Genomic DNA, 15,000 nt, shown 5'->3' with positions numbered 1-15,000 from the left:
TATCACATTAAACACTCATTATACATTGTTTTTATGTACCTCACCTCACCACACCACACTATACCACACCACACCTCACCTCACCTAACCTAACTTCACTTCACCCCAGAAATGATAGAGATTGGAGTGGACCGTCTGCCAGAGGAGCGCGCTAGACGGGTACTGGAGCGGGTGGACCTTCTCAACCGCCTGCGCAACGACATCATCCCTCACCCTGGCTTGAAGGACGCCTTGAAGCTGGCCCTCCCTTCCAAGGACATGCCAGACTGGTGGATCCCTGGGAAACACGACCACGATCTTCTCAAGGGTGTCGGCAGGTGTGTGTATGAGCCAATGCCATGTGTCTAGGGGTCACTTAGGGTCATTTAGGGTGTTTTTAGGGCCTTGCTGTGGTGTCTTGGAGGTGCAAGGTAGGGAGCAGTCTCATTGTGAAGGGCAGAGGTGGTGGTGGGGCAGTGTGTGCTGTGTGGCTTTGCTGTGGATACTGTTTACATTCCTCTAATCTTTACATCAACTTACCACACCACTCTTCTCTCCCGCACAGACATGGCTTGGGGAGAACAGATTACTACATCTTATACGACCCGGAGCTTAATTTCCGAGAGATAATACGACGTCACACTGCAGGAGAACCACTGATAACGGAGAAGGAGAAGGCAGAGATACAGAGGAAATATTATCAGAAGAAAGGGAAAGGTGGTGGTGATGATGAAATAGAAGAAGTGAAGATTGTGAAGGAGGAAGAGGAGGATGATGATGATGTAATAGAACTGAAAGATGATGTAGATGATAAGGAAATAGTGAAGAAGGAGGTAAAAGAGGAGATAGAGAAGGAGAAGATGGATGGGGATGAAGAGGAGAAGAGAGAGGAAGTAACAGATGTAGTAAAGAAGGAAGAGAAGGAAGACGAAGAGGAGGAGAAGGAGGTGAAAGAGGAAAAGAAGATCAATGTACAAGAAGTGGAAAAGAAGGAAGAGAAGATGAAGGAGGAAGAGGAGGAGGAGGAGGAGGAGGAGGAGGGAGAGAAGAAACCAAATAAAGAAGACATCAAGATGAACTCAGAAGAAGATGCCAAAGAAATGAAGGAAGAGAAGGAGGAAGAGAAAGAAAAGATAGAAATAAAAGAAGAGCAAGAAATAAAGAAGGAAATGAAGGAAGAGGTAAAGGAAGAAAGTGTGAAAATGGAAGGAGTAGAAGAGGAAGAGGAGGAGGAAGAGGAAGAGGAAGAGGAGCTGATCGAAATGCCAGTTGCAACTATATTGGAAGAGGAAGATGATGAAGAGGAAGAAGAGGAGATGGAAGCACAAACAAAGGAAGAGGAATTGAGTAAAGCAAGTGTAGAAGGTGAAGATAAAGAAGAGAAGGAGAAAGAAGAGGAGAGCAGGGAGGAGAAAGAGGAAATGGAAGGAGAGACAAATGAGGAGAGTAAAGTAAAGGAGAAGGAGGAGCAAAGTGAGAACAAGGAACAAGAAACAAAGAAAGACGAGGAGGAGGAGGAGGATGACGACGACGAGGAAGAGGAAGAAGAGGAGGAGGAGGAGAAGATGGAGACTGACACAGAGAAGAAGGATGGGGCAGAGGAGGATGAGAAGGAGGGTGGCAAGGAGGAGGAGGAGGAGGAGGAGGGTAAGGAGAAGCAGCCCCTGGAGAAGATGAAGGCAGCCATGAAGGAGAAGAGGGAGGGAGGGAAGGAGGAGGGCAAGAAGGGTGATGGGAAGAAGGGTTCTGCCCTGCTCAGCCTGCAGCAGATGGATGAGGCCATGGCCAAGTGCGGCAGCAACCTCACCTACGATAGCCTGGTGTCCTCAGAGCCCACCGTGGCCCAGCTGCTGGCCCAGAGCGCGGCCAACCCCATCCGCTGGCCCAAAGACCGGCTGCTGCAGGCGCGCATCGAGCACCTCATGTACGCCGTGGAGCACCGTAAGTGGCCCGTTGGTATCCACTTCCAGACCTCAGACCAGGACACCAAGACCTCCGGCAGCGGCAGTGGTGGTCACCGTGGCGACGGCCCTGAGGTGTTGGACGTGGAGCGGCGCAAGCAGCAGCGGCAGATGGAGGTGGCGGAGGCGGAGCGTCAGCGGCTGCAGGCGCTGCTCCACCCCAACCTGCACCACACACTGGGCCTCACCAAGAACTCCGCCTCAGCCGCCGCCAGCCTGGGTCTGCCCGCCTCCTTCACCTCCGCCAGCCTGCGCTCCCTCATGGAGGCGGAGACAGAGCGCACCAAGACCAAGCAGCAGCAGCAGCAACAGCAGCAGCAGCAGCGGGACCAGCACAGGGACCAGCAGCGAGACCAGCAGCAGCAGCAGACAGACTCCCTGCGACAGCTGCAGGCGCTGCAGGGCTCCCTGGACCTGACCATCAAGCCCGTCAATCCTGGCCAGAATGCCATGGACATGGCCACCGCCAGCTTCCTGTCTCGCCACAGCCCGGGGCGGCCGCGCCTGGAGGAGCGGCAGCGGCCAGGGGAGAAGCGGCGGCTGGGTGAGGGCATGGACTCCCGCACCCAGGAGAAGAAGAGACGCAAGCTGGACGAGATTGTGATGGGCCTCACCTCCAAGGGCCGCAGCCCCGAGGCTGTGGCCACCAGCAGCACTGCCAGCACCAGCAGTCCGCTGCTGATGCTGCGTGGGTCATCAGTGACGCTGCTCAGTGCGCGGGACAAGAGCCAGGTGACGTCGGCACTCAGCACACCCAAGCTGTCCTCCAGCATCAGCATCACGCCCACCGTGTCGCGGCGGCCGCTGGACACCCGCAGCGACGACAGTCCTGCCACCTCCCGCTCCGGTGCCAGCACCGCTGGCGACAAGGACACCAAGCCCGGCTTGGTGAAACAGTCAGACCTGCCACCTGGTGTAACGCTGCCGCCAGGCATTGAGCTGTACCGCCCCACCGACGCCAAGGTGGACAAGTGGCTGGAGCAGCACCAGGGACTCATGGCAGATTCATCGCGCTCCAAGGACGCCACCGCTGCCAAGCGCCGCAAGCTGGACATCACTGCCATGGACTGGAGCCAGTTCTCCGGCGAGGAACACGTCAGCGTGGTTCACACTGCCACCGGACAGCGGGTGAGTACTGCACTGCATTGTGTGTGTGTGTGTGTGTGTGTGTGTGTGTGTGTGTGTGTGTGTGTGTGTGTGTGTGTGTGTGTGTGTGTGTGTGTGTGTGTGTGTGTGTGTGTGTGTGTGTGTGTGTGTGTGTGTGTGTGTGTGTGTGTGTGTGTGTGTGTGTGTGTGTGTGTGTGTGTGTGTGTGTGAGAGAGAGAGTGAGAGTGAGAGGGGGGGGATATATGGCAGTGTTTCTATGTTTTCCTCCCATCTGTGTTTGTTGACCTTTGTGCTGACTGATGCCTATCAAATACTCATCTCTTCATGCTGGAATAAAACACACACACACACACACACACACACACACACACACACACACACACACACACACACACACACACACACACACACACACACACACACACACACACACACACACACACACACACACACTTTCTCTCTCTCTCTCTCTCTCTCTCTCTCTCTCTCTCTCTCTCTCTCTCTCTCTCTCTCTCTCTCTCTCTCTCTCTCTCTCTCTCTCTCTCTCTCTCTCTCTAAGGGCATGGTGGTCTGTCCCTACAGATCAGTGGTCAGGAGGCACCACGGCTGAAGCACCTGGCCAAGTGGTTGATGGAGCACCCGAGCTACGACGTGGATCCGCAGTGGGCGGAGGTGACCAACGACCGCACTGGTGGCTTCCTGGCCGACCTGCAGAAAAAGATGGCTGGCGCGGAGCGGGACAAGAAGCACGGGTCGGGTCGCGCCTCTATCATCCCTTCTTCGTCCAGCTACCACCACGCCGCCTCCTCTGCCAGCGGCAGCACCTCCTGCGCCGGCACCACCACATCTACCTCCGCCTCGTCTTACCTGCCGGGCTACCACTCCAAAGGCCTGCCCTTCGATGCCAAGAGTCTGCTGCAGGGCCTGGACCCAAAACTGCTGGGCTTCGACCCCAAGCTGCTGGCAGGCTTTGACCCAAAGCTGCTGGGCCTGGACCCCAAGCTGTTGCCGCCGCTGGACCCCAAGCTGTTTGCTGCCATGGGACTGGACCCCAAGTTGCTGGGCCTGGACTCCCTGACAGCCACCACTACCACCACCACCACCTCCAAGCACCGTGAGTCCAAGCACCATGACAACAAGGATGCCCGTGCCTCCTCCTCATCCTCATCCTCATCCTCCAGGCCTTCCGAGGGCAAGTCCTCCCTGCATTCCATCGACCCTAAACTGCTTGGCTTTGACCCAAAGCTCCTTGCTGGTCTTGACCCCAAGGCCCTGGCCTCCCTAGACCCAAAGTTCCTGGCCAGCCTCACTGGCATAGACCACAAGACCTTGGCAAGCCTAGACCCCAAGATGTTGGCCAGCCTTGATCCTAAAATGCTGGCCGGACTGGACCCCAAGATGTTGGCTGGCCTAGATCCTAAAATGCTGGCTGGCCTTGACCCCAAGATGCTGGCTGGTCTAGACCCCAAGATGCTAACTGGCCTGGATGCCAAGATGCTGGCTGGCCTAGACCCAAAGATGTTAGCTGGACTGGACCCCAAGTTCCTGGCTGGCCTGGACCCCAAACTGCTGGGTGGTCTGGACCCCAAACTCTTAGGGGGCCTAGATCCTAAGCTGCTAGGGGGACTGGACCCTAAGTTATTAGGTGGCTTAGACCCCAAACTGCTGGGTGGACTGGACCCCAAGCTGCTGGGGGGCCTGGACCCCAAGTTACTGGGGGGCTTGGACGCAAAGCTACTAGGGGGCCTGGACCCAAAGCTGTTAGGAGGGCTGGACCCCAAGTTGTTAGGGGGCCTAGACCCCAAGCTGCTGGGTGGGCTGGACCCAAAACTGTTAGGGGGATTGGATCCTAAGTTATTAGGGGGGCTGGACCCCAAGCTGCTAGGGCTAGGGGGCTTGGACCCAAAGTTGCTGGGGAGCCTGGACCCTAAGCTACTGGGTGGCCTGGATCCCAAACAGTTAGGTGGACTTGACCCAAAGTTGTTAGGTGGACTAGATCCCAAGCTGCTAGGTGGCCTGGACCCCAAGCTGCTGGCCAGCCTGGACCCCAAGATGTTTGGGGGGCTGGACCCCAAACTGCTTGGGGGTCTGGACCCTAAGCTGCTGGCCGGCCTGGACCCTAAGATGCTGGGTGGGCTGGACCCCAAACTGCTGAGCAGCCTGGACCCTAAGATGCTGGCTGGTCTGGACCCCAAAATGCTGGCTGCCCTGGACCCGAAGATGCTGGCCGGGCTGGACCCCAAGCTTCTAGGAGGCCTGGACCCCAAGATGCTGGGGGCACTGGACCCCAAGATGTTTGGTGGGCTGGATCCTAAGCTGCTGGCCTCCATGGGGGTGGACCCCACCATGATGATGATGGCCGGCTTTGGGGGGCTGCCGGGCATGGCTGGCCTGGGCATGGCCAACCCCCTGCTGGGTGGCCTGGCAGGCTTTGGTCTACCAGGGCTGTCTGGCATGGGGGACTATCCCTCCACGTCCAAGAGTAAGGAGCACCGCAGCGTGGCGGCAGCGGTCAGCCAGGCCCAGAGCTTTGGGTTCCCTGGCGTGTTCCCTGGGGCCAGTGCCGCCGGCCTCATGTACCCCCCGCTGGGCCTGGGCGGCCTGGGCTCCTTCCAGCTGCCCTCCATGTCCTCAGCGGCCTCCAGCAGCCTGCTCAATGGCCTGCCCATCAGCACCATGTCTGCCTCGACGCATCAGCTGTCCACCACCACCAGCTCCAGCAGTAAGTGGCGGGAGGAACACCGACGCTCCACAAGAACTAGCGACCACAGAGATCGCTCCGCCGACCACAGAGACCGATCCTCCGACCACAGAGACCGATCCACCGACCACAGAGACCGCTCCGCTGACCACAGAGACCGTGAGGAGCGGGAGGAGGAGCGGGAAGAGCAGCAGCGGGAGCGGTCCTCTTCACGCAAGGAGCGCCTGAAGGAGGCACAGCTGCTGCAGCAGTCCACGGCGGGCCTGTCCCGAGAGGAGCGCCACCTCCTGAAGCAGATGAAGGCTGAGAGGCTGGCCAGGGAAGTGGAGGCCCTGGGCGGCCAGGACGCCTTCTCCGCCCACCTTGACCTGTCTATGCCCCGTGGCCAGGCCCAAGCCCAGGCCCAGGCCCAGGCCCAGGCCCAGGCCCAGGCCCAGGACGCAGGCCGGGGGGAGGACAGGGTGCAGGACGCCCCGGAAAACCTCAGCAGGGAGTCAGAGCGGCCCTCAGGCGGCGGCGGTGGTGGTGGTGGTGGTGGTGGTGGTGGTGGTGGTGGCGGTGGTGGAGGTGGCGGTGGCGGCTGCGTCGGCGGCAGCAGCAGTGGTAGCAGTGGCGAGGGCGTGCAGGACCTGAGCACAAAGGAGGTGGAGAACGGTGAACGCAGCGGCACCAACTCTGAGGATGAGGGCCACGACGACAAGTCTTAGTGCCACGGCAGCCCCGCCCCGCCCTGACCCACCCCCTGCCCACCCCGCCCCTCCGCCACCCTCGCCACTAACGGCACACCCCCAAAGTATCAACTGGTGTACTTTAATGTAAAACTGAGACGATATTTTAGTTGAAGTGAATGAATGACTTCCATGTATGCAGCGCCGTGCGTGTGATCCACAACCACACTCCACCACCCATCCCCTCATGACCCCTCCACCTCCACCACCACCTCCACCACCACCACCACCACCACCACCTCCACCTCCACCTCCACCTCCACCCCCACCACCACCACCACCACCACCACACACATCAGCTCCTCACTTTGACATATAACTGTGATAATGACCTCATTATTTATTCCATATTTTGTGCGAAAAAAGAGATAATAATAATTTAAAAAAACAAACATAATTCTGGAAACGGGAACGCATCTTTCCACTTTTCCGTACTGCCGCAAGCAAGCAAACAAAACAGACAGAACCGGTCCGCCCCGAGCCCCGCCACCACCACCACCCTGTCAGCAAGGGATGGGACATGGACCCTGGACCCTGCACCCCTGACCCTCCCCTTCCCCCGTGTGTCTGTCTCTGTGGGCCTCCGTTAAGTGCATCCTAGGAGTTGCTGCTTCGTAACACACACACATACATACACACACACACACACTGAACCTCTCAAGAAGTGCTTTAGGTTTCAAGTACAAGAGTGTTAGGGATCTCTGCTTTGATCAAGAAGCGATGGATCTAGACTACTGGAATCCCCATGTCTGTGTATATATTATTATTAAGAGACAGAAATACTATTATGTAAGCAGACTTTTGTAAAAGCTAAATGTAAACTAAAGTTCACTAATATTAAAAGGGAACTTGGTGACATGCAACATTTCATTTCCGTGGCAGTTGTGTGACGGGTTGCAAGATTACAGTGTTGTGTGGTGACTGGTGATGTGATGGTGTTTGCCTCCTGTGGTGCGGCTGTCATGCTTTGTAAACACCAGTCAAATAGTCACAAGGATAAGGTGTGTCTTGAATTTATTTATTTATTATTTTTTTTTAATGGTTTTAGTTGACTGATAATATTTCTGCATTATTAACAGGAGAAAAGTGGTGAATTTGTTAATGGTGTTTTAAATATATTTTACATTATCAACAGGAGAAATAGTAAGTGACATTATTATTAAGGGTATTTCTATAGTTCATTGCCTCTCTGGTAGCAAACTGGTGTGTGTTTGAGAGAGCGTTGATGGTAGGTGGCGCTGTGTGTGAGAGGGTCCGAGTGTAGGTTGGGCTTCCTCACTCGGGGCAACGGTTTCCTAGCGGGTGGGCTTTGAGATAGGGGGTAACCAAAAAGTATCCCCTTTAGCCTAGAAATTCCCGTGAAAAGCCCACATGGTATAAAAAAAAAAAAAAAAATGAGTAATTGGTCAGTCTGTCTCCACACACACACACACACACAGCCATCACCAATCACTGAAGATGAGTGTGTGGGTCTGCTACATCATAACACGTACCTAAACACCCTCCTCGTCCTCCTCAGGTTGTTGTTTCAGTTATCATTGATTTTGTGGGTAGTTTTTGAGGCTATTTCTTTATTTTCTAGTCTTTTTACCTGTGTTAGTGGAAACAAACGGCAAATTAGCCATTTATTGAAAGGCAAACAAGTATTCAAGGTTAGCGCGGCAGGTAGATCGTCTCTATTTTATCTGTTATTTGCTTTATTTTTCATCCATTGTAAGCCAGACATGACTTAAATGGCACCATAAGCACAGTTTTTCATATCCAGCGGTCATGTACACTCCACATGGCCTTATATAGGTCTGATGAGAGGACAATGAGATAGGGTGGCGGTTACCTGCTTGCCGGCCCGCCCCCGCTACCTATCCCGCTCGTTCTCTAGTTCTATTGAGTCTTATTCGGTGTCTGTATCGTGTTCTTTAGGTTTCTGTAAGTATTTTGTTTTAAGAGTGTCTTCCGTGCCTATAGTCGGTAGATATATGACGTGTTGTGCTGTTTTGTGGCTTGAAAATAGTCATCTGGTGGCGTAAAATTTACATCTCAGCATTTGCGTTTTTTTTTTTTTTTGTTTCAAGGTAAAACGGAGTCTATATCATTTCACAGAATCGCTGTTGCTCTTTTAAATGTGTCACTAAGCCTTTGAGTTAAATCTGTCGCCTTTACAATGGTGTTTAGCTTTCTTAAAGGTTGGTGTTATAGTTTTTGATTTGGTTTGTTTACGTTTTCAGTTGACGGCGTAGCTCCTCCTAGATTGTTTTGAAAGATAGCTCAGATTCTGTAGAGTGTGTCAGCATACTCGATAAGTCAACATGGCTGGACTTAATAGTGGTTTATAAGGTGATAAGGTTTTAATGCTTATTTTATTACATTTTTATCTTTCGTGCGTTCACTTCTGGTTCTGGTTAAGAGTTGGATGCCTGAGAAGGTCGTTTATATAGTCTAATATTTTTCAATATGCCAGTGAAGTGGAAATGGCAGGACGTTTCACTGCTTTAAAAGGTGAGAATGTTTCAATACATTTAACATACTTGATTTAAAATTTCTTTATTATTGGTCAGGCTGGAGATGTTTTAATATTGTGGAAAATAGTTAAAGTATCAAATCAAGTCAAAGAATATCAATTATTCTGTTCTGGCTTCATTTTTTCAATAAGTCGATTTTGAAATGAGTTCCGTTACGTACGTGAATTACCAACCGTCGCCAGTACGCCCGCCATGCCCGGGGTGTGACGTCATCAAGTGGGCGGGGCTGGCTCAGCTTCCACCTGCCGGCTGGCTGTGTTTAGCTAATATTTTGCATATTTTGTCTTGTTTTCCAGTCGCTGGTGTCACTAAGTGGAGCCACGTGACTATGCTTTAATGTGTGTGTGTGTGTGTGTGTGTGTGTGTGAGAGAGAGAGAGAGAGTTACTTTTGTTTTCCCTGGGTATGTGTTTAAGAATGTATGTATGGACTTACATTAGCATTATGTGTGTATGTAAGTACTCTTGCGGCTCCTCATTCCTATATACTGTAGAGTGACTTGTGTCGAGTTGGTGGACTGTAACACGTGACAATCATTAGTCTAGCCAGGACTTGTGCCGTATAGTTAAGACACACCTCCAATCTCAACGCAACCCCATCTCTCTCTCTCTCTCTCTCTCTCTCTCTCTCTCTCTCTCTCTCTCTCTCTCTCTCTCTCTCTCCTTGCATATTTCACATCGATAACTCTTAAAAGACAGTAATACACTTTCTATCTTGCCAAATACTTCAGCCGTAACACACGAGAGAGAGAGAGAGAGAGAGAGAGAGAGAGAGTTGACAAGGAACGCTACAAAAAGATGAGGTAGTAAAGACGAACATTGAGAAAAGGAAACGAAAAACAAGAAAAAAAAAACGAGAAAACAATAAATGCCAAAGAGAGAGAGAGAGAGAGAGAGTAAACACGCGTAACATAATGGGTCAGACATACTTGTAAAGACGTCACCAGCATTCTCTCGCTTTATTTTAAGGTTTTGGACGTCGCGGGAATAGTGAAAGGTAGAAAAAGGTGTACATATATATAGTGCATGCCTTTGTAATCTTCTAAACGCTACGCTGGCTGGAGATCGGGATGGCTTGGGGGGTGATGATTGAAAGGAAGGAAGAAAGGAAGGTCAAGAGTAAGGAAACTGTTTGAGAAGCGAGGTAAAGTGGTGGTCTTAGATAAACAGGAAGTATTTAGATAGATGTGATGTGAATTAATGAAATATATACATGTAGAGAGAGAGAGAGAGAGTGGTGGCTTTATGCAGCGAAGGTATCTCCAGTTCCAAACAGGAATAAAACGAGTAAGATTTGACTGTATAAGATAGCAGTGACGGAATAAAATGATTAAGGAACACGGAAACAAAAAAATATACTGCATTATTTTATTCATTCTCCCGTAACAGCCACAGAAAAAGCGTAGTATCAAAGGAAAAAAAGAAGAGAAATATTAGTTTAACATGGAAATTTAATGCGAATAGCAGGATATCATACATTCCTGGTGACGTGATGTGTTTCCCCGCCTCACTATTGCGTCATTGGTGACACATACTGACGTCACTGACCTTGCCGCGTCCTCAAATGACTTATTTTTAGTCTTCCCATCGTCCCATAAGAGTAATTATCAGATACCTTAACAGTTTATCATGCTGGAGATTAATACTTTCAAGGACCTATGGAGATAAGCGAAGGTTTTAACGAGTTTGTCGTGAAAATTAAAAGGCGCCAAAAATTGTGTTGTGGTGGAGCACGTGATGTTTACCCGGGCAGAGTGAGGCTCGCTGGCTAGTCCTCCACCACTAAACTCTTATTATAACGTATTACACTGGAAATAACGTCTAATCCACTACCATACTGCAATATCCATCCTTTGTTAGCCTTCATTATGCTGTAAATATGGCGTGCACTGAGGCATAGGCGAGAAAAGTGTAGAAATGGATGATCAATCTTAAGTTTCTATCACTACAGGAAATGATTTATCACACGCCCCAAAAACACTTAAACAATCATTTTGCTGTTATAGTTGTCTTTGTTTGACCCTCCTAGCCATTGAAGAAGAGACTTGAGCAAAGAAAAGAAGGGAAATCATGTTGAGAAGGGGAGAAATGTATAATACGCAGAACAGCTCTTGGTTAACGATCTTTCCCTATTATGTTCTCCCTTCATCTTCCCAGCTGCGTATTAATGGTTTGTGATGAGTTTCAGGAAGGGAAAAATATAATAGATAGCTAGATTGACCATTATAAGCGCTTACCACGAGAGAGAGAGAGAGAGAGAGAGAGAGAGAGCTAACATGAAGGGAAAACTGGGGAATTTTTTAAAGAAAGCACTCCTTGAAAAGCCAAATAACCTCCATTAAAATTAAATAAAGCAAGGAGAGGAAGGAGAAATAATATAAAAAGAGAGATAGGGAGAGAAAGATTGAAATAAAGGAATAATTTAGTTAGCAAAGAAATTAGATAAGGAAAACACTCATAATATACCATAAATGAAACACAGGCCAAACAGACCCAGTTAAAATATCAATACGGCCACAGAACACCCTTGAAAACGCCAATAACCTCCAAGAGAGAGAGAGAGAGAGATTAAAGAAAATAAAAGGGAGTAAATAGCAAATAATTATAAAAGAAAGACAAAGAGGAAAAGAAAGGAAAAAATAAAAATAAAAACAAGAATAAAGAGGAAACTGACAAATAAGAGAGAGAGAGAGAGAGAGAGAGAGAGAGAGAGAGAGAGAGAGAGATTAAAGAAAATAAGAGGGAGTAAATAGCAAATATAAAAGAAAGACAAAGAGAGAAAAAGAAAGGAAAAAATAAAAAGAAAAACAAGAATAAAGAGGAAACTGACAAATTGACAAATAAGAGAGAGAGAGAGAGAGAGAGAGAGAGAGAGAGAGAGAACCAAAACGAGTCTCACAGTAAGATGGTTGGCTCAAGTGATGGAGTTATGGCACAAGCTCTTCACAATTCGCAGAAAAAATGAGCCAAACCGAACACAGAAGACAGCAGCGAGTAGAGAAACGAGGTGAGTGACCATAAACCTACCCTCACACTAAATGGGGAGAAATAAGACCGCCATTGGAGCGAGATATACACATAATAAGTATTGGCGGGAGTGAATCAGCTGATGGTGACAGAGGGCAGATCATGTGAGTGTTTTGAAAATTTTCCTCTTAATTTAACTGTGACGCCTCGCTGGTACTCTTAATATAGGTGTCTGGGGAGGAATGTGACGCGGCCCTGTGCGATTTTAAACTGAGTGGGAAGAGGAGAGATTTGAAAGCAGTGTGAGAGGAGAAAGAGAGGAAGGGAGAGTGTGAGGTGGTGTCAAGACTAGCAGGGTGAGTCAAGGTGAAGAAAAACGCTATTAGTTGTTATTTAAGTGTGTTTTTGCTATTTTTGGTTTTAATTAAGGTGTCTAGTGTGTTTTGTGAGAGAGAGAGAGTGTGTGTGGGAGTGTGAGGTGGTGTCAAGACTAGCAGGGTGAGTCAAGGTGAAGAAAAACGCTAGTAGTTGTTATTTAAGTGTGATTTTGCTATTTTTGGTGTTAATTAAGGTGTCTAGTGTGTTTTGTGAGAGGAGAGAGAGAGTGAGTGAGTGTGAGGTGGTGTTAAGACTAGCAGGGTGAGTCAAGGTGAAGAAAAACGCTATTAGTTGTTATTTAAGTGTGATTTTGCTATTTTTGGTGTTAATTAAGGTGTCTAGTGTGTTTTGTGAGAGGAGAGAGAGTGAGTGAGTGTGAGGTGGTGTCAAGACTAGCAGGGTGAGTCAAGGTGAAGAAAACGCTATTAGTTGTTATTTAAGTGTGTTTTTGCTATTTTTGGTTTTAATTAAGGTGTCTAGTGTGTTTTGTGAGAGGAGAGAGGGAGTGAGTGAGTGTGAGGTGGTGTCAAGACTAGCAGGGTGAGTCAAGGTGAAGGAAAACGCTGTTAGTTGTTATTTAAGTGTGATTTTGCTATTTTTGGTGTTAATTAAGGTGTCTAGTGTGTTTTGAGAGAGGAGAGAGAGAGTGAGTGAGTGTGAGGTGGTGTCAAAACTAGCAGGGTGAGTCAAGGTGAAGAAAAACGCTATTAGTTATTATTTAAGTGTGATTTTGCTATTTTTGGTGTTAATTAAGGTGTCTAGTGTGTTTTGTGTGAGGAGAGAGAGAGTGAGTGAGTGTGAGGTGGTGTCAAGACTAGCAGGGTGAGTCAAGGTGAAGGAAAACGCTATTAGTTGTTATTTAAGTGTGTTTTTGCTATTTTTGGTGTTAATTAAGGTGTCTAGTGTGTTTTGTGTGAGGAGAGAGAGAGTGAGTAAGTGTGAGGTGGTGTCAAGACTAGCAGGGGGAGTCACGGTGAAGAAAAACGCTATTAGTTGTTATTTAAGTGTGATTTTGCTATTTTTGGTGTTAATTAAGGTGTCTAGTGTGTTTTGTGAGAGGAGAGAGAGAGTGAGTGAGTGTGAGGTGGTGTCAAGACTAGCAGGGTGAGTCAAGGTGAAGAAAAACGCTATTAGTTGTTATTTAAGTGTGTTTTTGCTATTTTTGGTGTTAATTAAGGTGTCTAGTGTGTTTTATGAGAGAGAGAGAGTGAGTGAGTGTGAGGTGGTGTCAAGACTAGCAGGGTGAGTCAAGGTGAAGAAAAACGCTAGTAGTTGTTATTTAAGTGTGTTTTTTCTATTTTTGGTGTTAATTAAGGTGTCTAGTGTGTTTTGTGAGAGGAGAGAGAGAGTGAGTGAGTGTGAGGTGGTGTCAAGACTAGCAGGGTGAGTCAAGGTGAAGAAAAACGCTATTAGTTGTTTTTAAGTGTGTTTTTGCTATTTTTGGTTTTAATTAAGGTGTCTAGTGTGTTTTGTGAGAGGAGAGAGAGAGAGAGTACCAGCATGACTTGAAGGTGAAGGAAAAAGGCTATTATTATTTATTTATTTATTTTTTATTTTTGGTTTTGTCTTTAGTGTGTTGTGAGAGAAGAAAAGAGAGAGGGAGAGGGAGTGAAGTGAAAAGATGTGTTATTTGTGTTACTTGTGTGTGTGTGTGTGTGTGTGTGTCCAGTATTGCAAATTGACAGGTTAGGTTAGGTTTCCAGTGTGTTGTTTCCTAAGTGTTGCCAAAGAGTTATTTTTCTGTCAGTTTTTGTCTATTTCATTCTAATATCGTGACTTTTTTCACTTTTCTGTCAATTAGTCTCATTATTTCATCTCAAAACTGTCACATTCTCATTTCTCTGTCTATTTCACCTCTGCATATCATCGTAACCCCTTCAGTACCATGACACATTTCCCTATTCATTGTGGTGACTATTTGGTGATTTTCTACAGCTTCAGAAACTCATGTTGGCGATTAAAATAGTGAAGACTGTGGCCATTAATCTTGTGCCCTCCATAGACCCTTCCTAATGTCAATAAAATGGTCTAATGGTACACAAATCTCAAGGTAAAAATGTGTCCCAGTACTGAAGGGGTTAAAATAGTGAAGACTGTGGCCATTAATCTTCTGCCCTCCATAGACCTTTCCTAATGTCAATAAAATGGTCTAATGGTACACAAATTTCATGGTAAAAATGTGTCCCAGTACTGAAGGGGTTAAAATAGTGAAGACTGTGGCCATTAATCTTCTGCCCTCCATAGACCTTTCCTAATGTCAATAAAATGGTCTAATGGTACACAAATTTCATGGTAAAAACGTGTCCCAGTACTGAAGGGGTTAAAATTGTCACTCCCTCCTTTCTCTATCTCATTATTTTATCAACATTTCAGAATAGTGTGTCATTCTAAAACTCAAATACCACTGGCAGAATTAATATTTACACACAAGATAAAGAATAATGAAAACTAGCATATCATTTGTATTTTAAAGTATTTTCTCACTAATATACATAAAAGTAAGGCATTCTAGATTAATTCACTCAAAAACTCTCAGATAATAGTGAAACAATCTATTTTTCCACTCCAGATAGACAAATTTATAGAAACGAGTATATTTTTGTGGTATTTCTAGTATAAAGATTTTTAAGGATATTTTCTTTTTCAAGGTTTGTGGTAAAAC

At 47.9% G+C, this 15,000-nt stretch overlaps 2 protein-coding genes across 2 annotated transcripts in view; both read left to right on the top strand.

Moving 5' to 3' along the window:
• LOC123520674 (chromodomain-helicase-DNA-binding protein 7-like) overlaps positions 1 to 7,332 on the top strand; it is a 20,084-nt gene extending 12,752 nt beyond the window's left edge. The window contains exons 17-19 of the mRNA XM_045283224.1: positions 110 to 317; positions 545 to 3,068; positions 3,630 to 7,332. Of these exons, the coding sequence (XP_045139159.1) occupies positions 110 to 317; positions 545 to 3,068; positions 3,630 to 6,455 (5,558 nt within the window). The 3' untranslated portion in view covers positions 6,456 to 7,332. The remainder of the gene's footprint in view (positions 1 to 109; positions 318 to 544; positions 3,069 to 3,629) is intronic.
• A 4,561-nt stretch (positions 7,333 to 11,893) lies between these two features.
• LOC123502264 overlaps positions 11,894 to 15,000 on the top strand; it is a 17,835-nt gene continuing 14,728 nt past the window's right edge. Inside the window, exons 1-3 of the mRNA XM_045251514.1 lie at positions 11,894 to 12,000; positions 13,375 to 13,390; positions 13,591 to 13,721. Coding sequence (XP_045107449.1) covers positions 11,915 to 12,000; positions 13,375 to 13,390; positions 13,591 to 13,721 — 233 coding nt within the window. The 5' untranslated portion in view covers positions 11,894 to 11,914. The remainder of the gene's footprint in view (positions 12,001 to 13,374; positions 13,391 to 13,590; positions 13,722 to 15,000) is intronic.

Source organism: Portunus trituberculatus, chromosome 1 (genome assembly GCF_017591435.1).
Source record: "Portunus trituberculatus isolate SZX2019 chromosome 1, ASM1759143v1, whole genome shotgun sequence".
Lineage (NCBI taxonomy): Eukaryota > Metazoa > Arthropoda > Malacostraca > Decapoda > Portunidae > Portunus > Portunus trituberculatus.
This window is presented reverse-complemented; position numbering and strand designations above follow the sequence as displayed.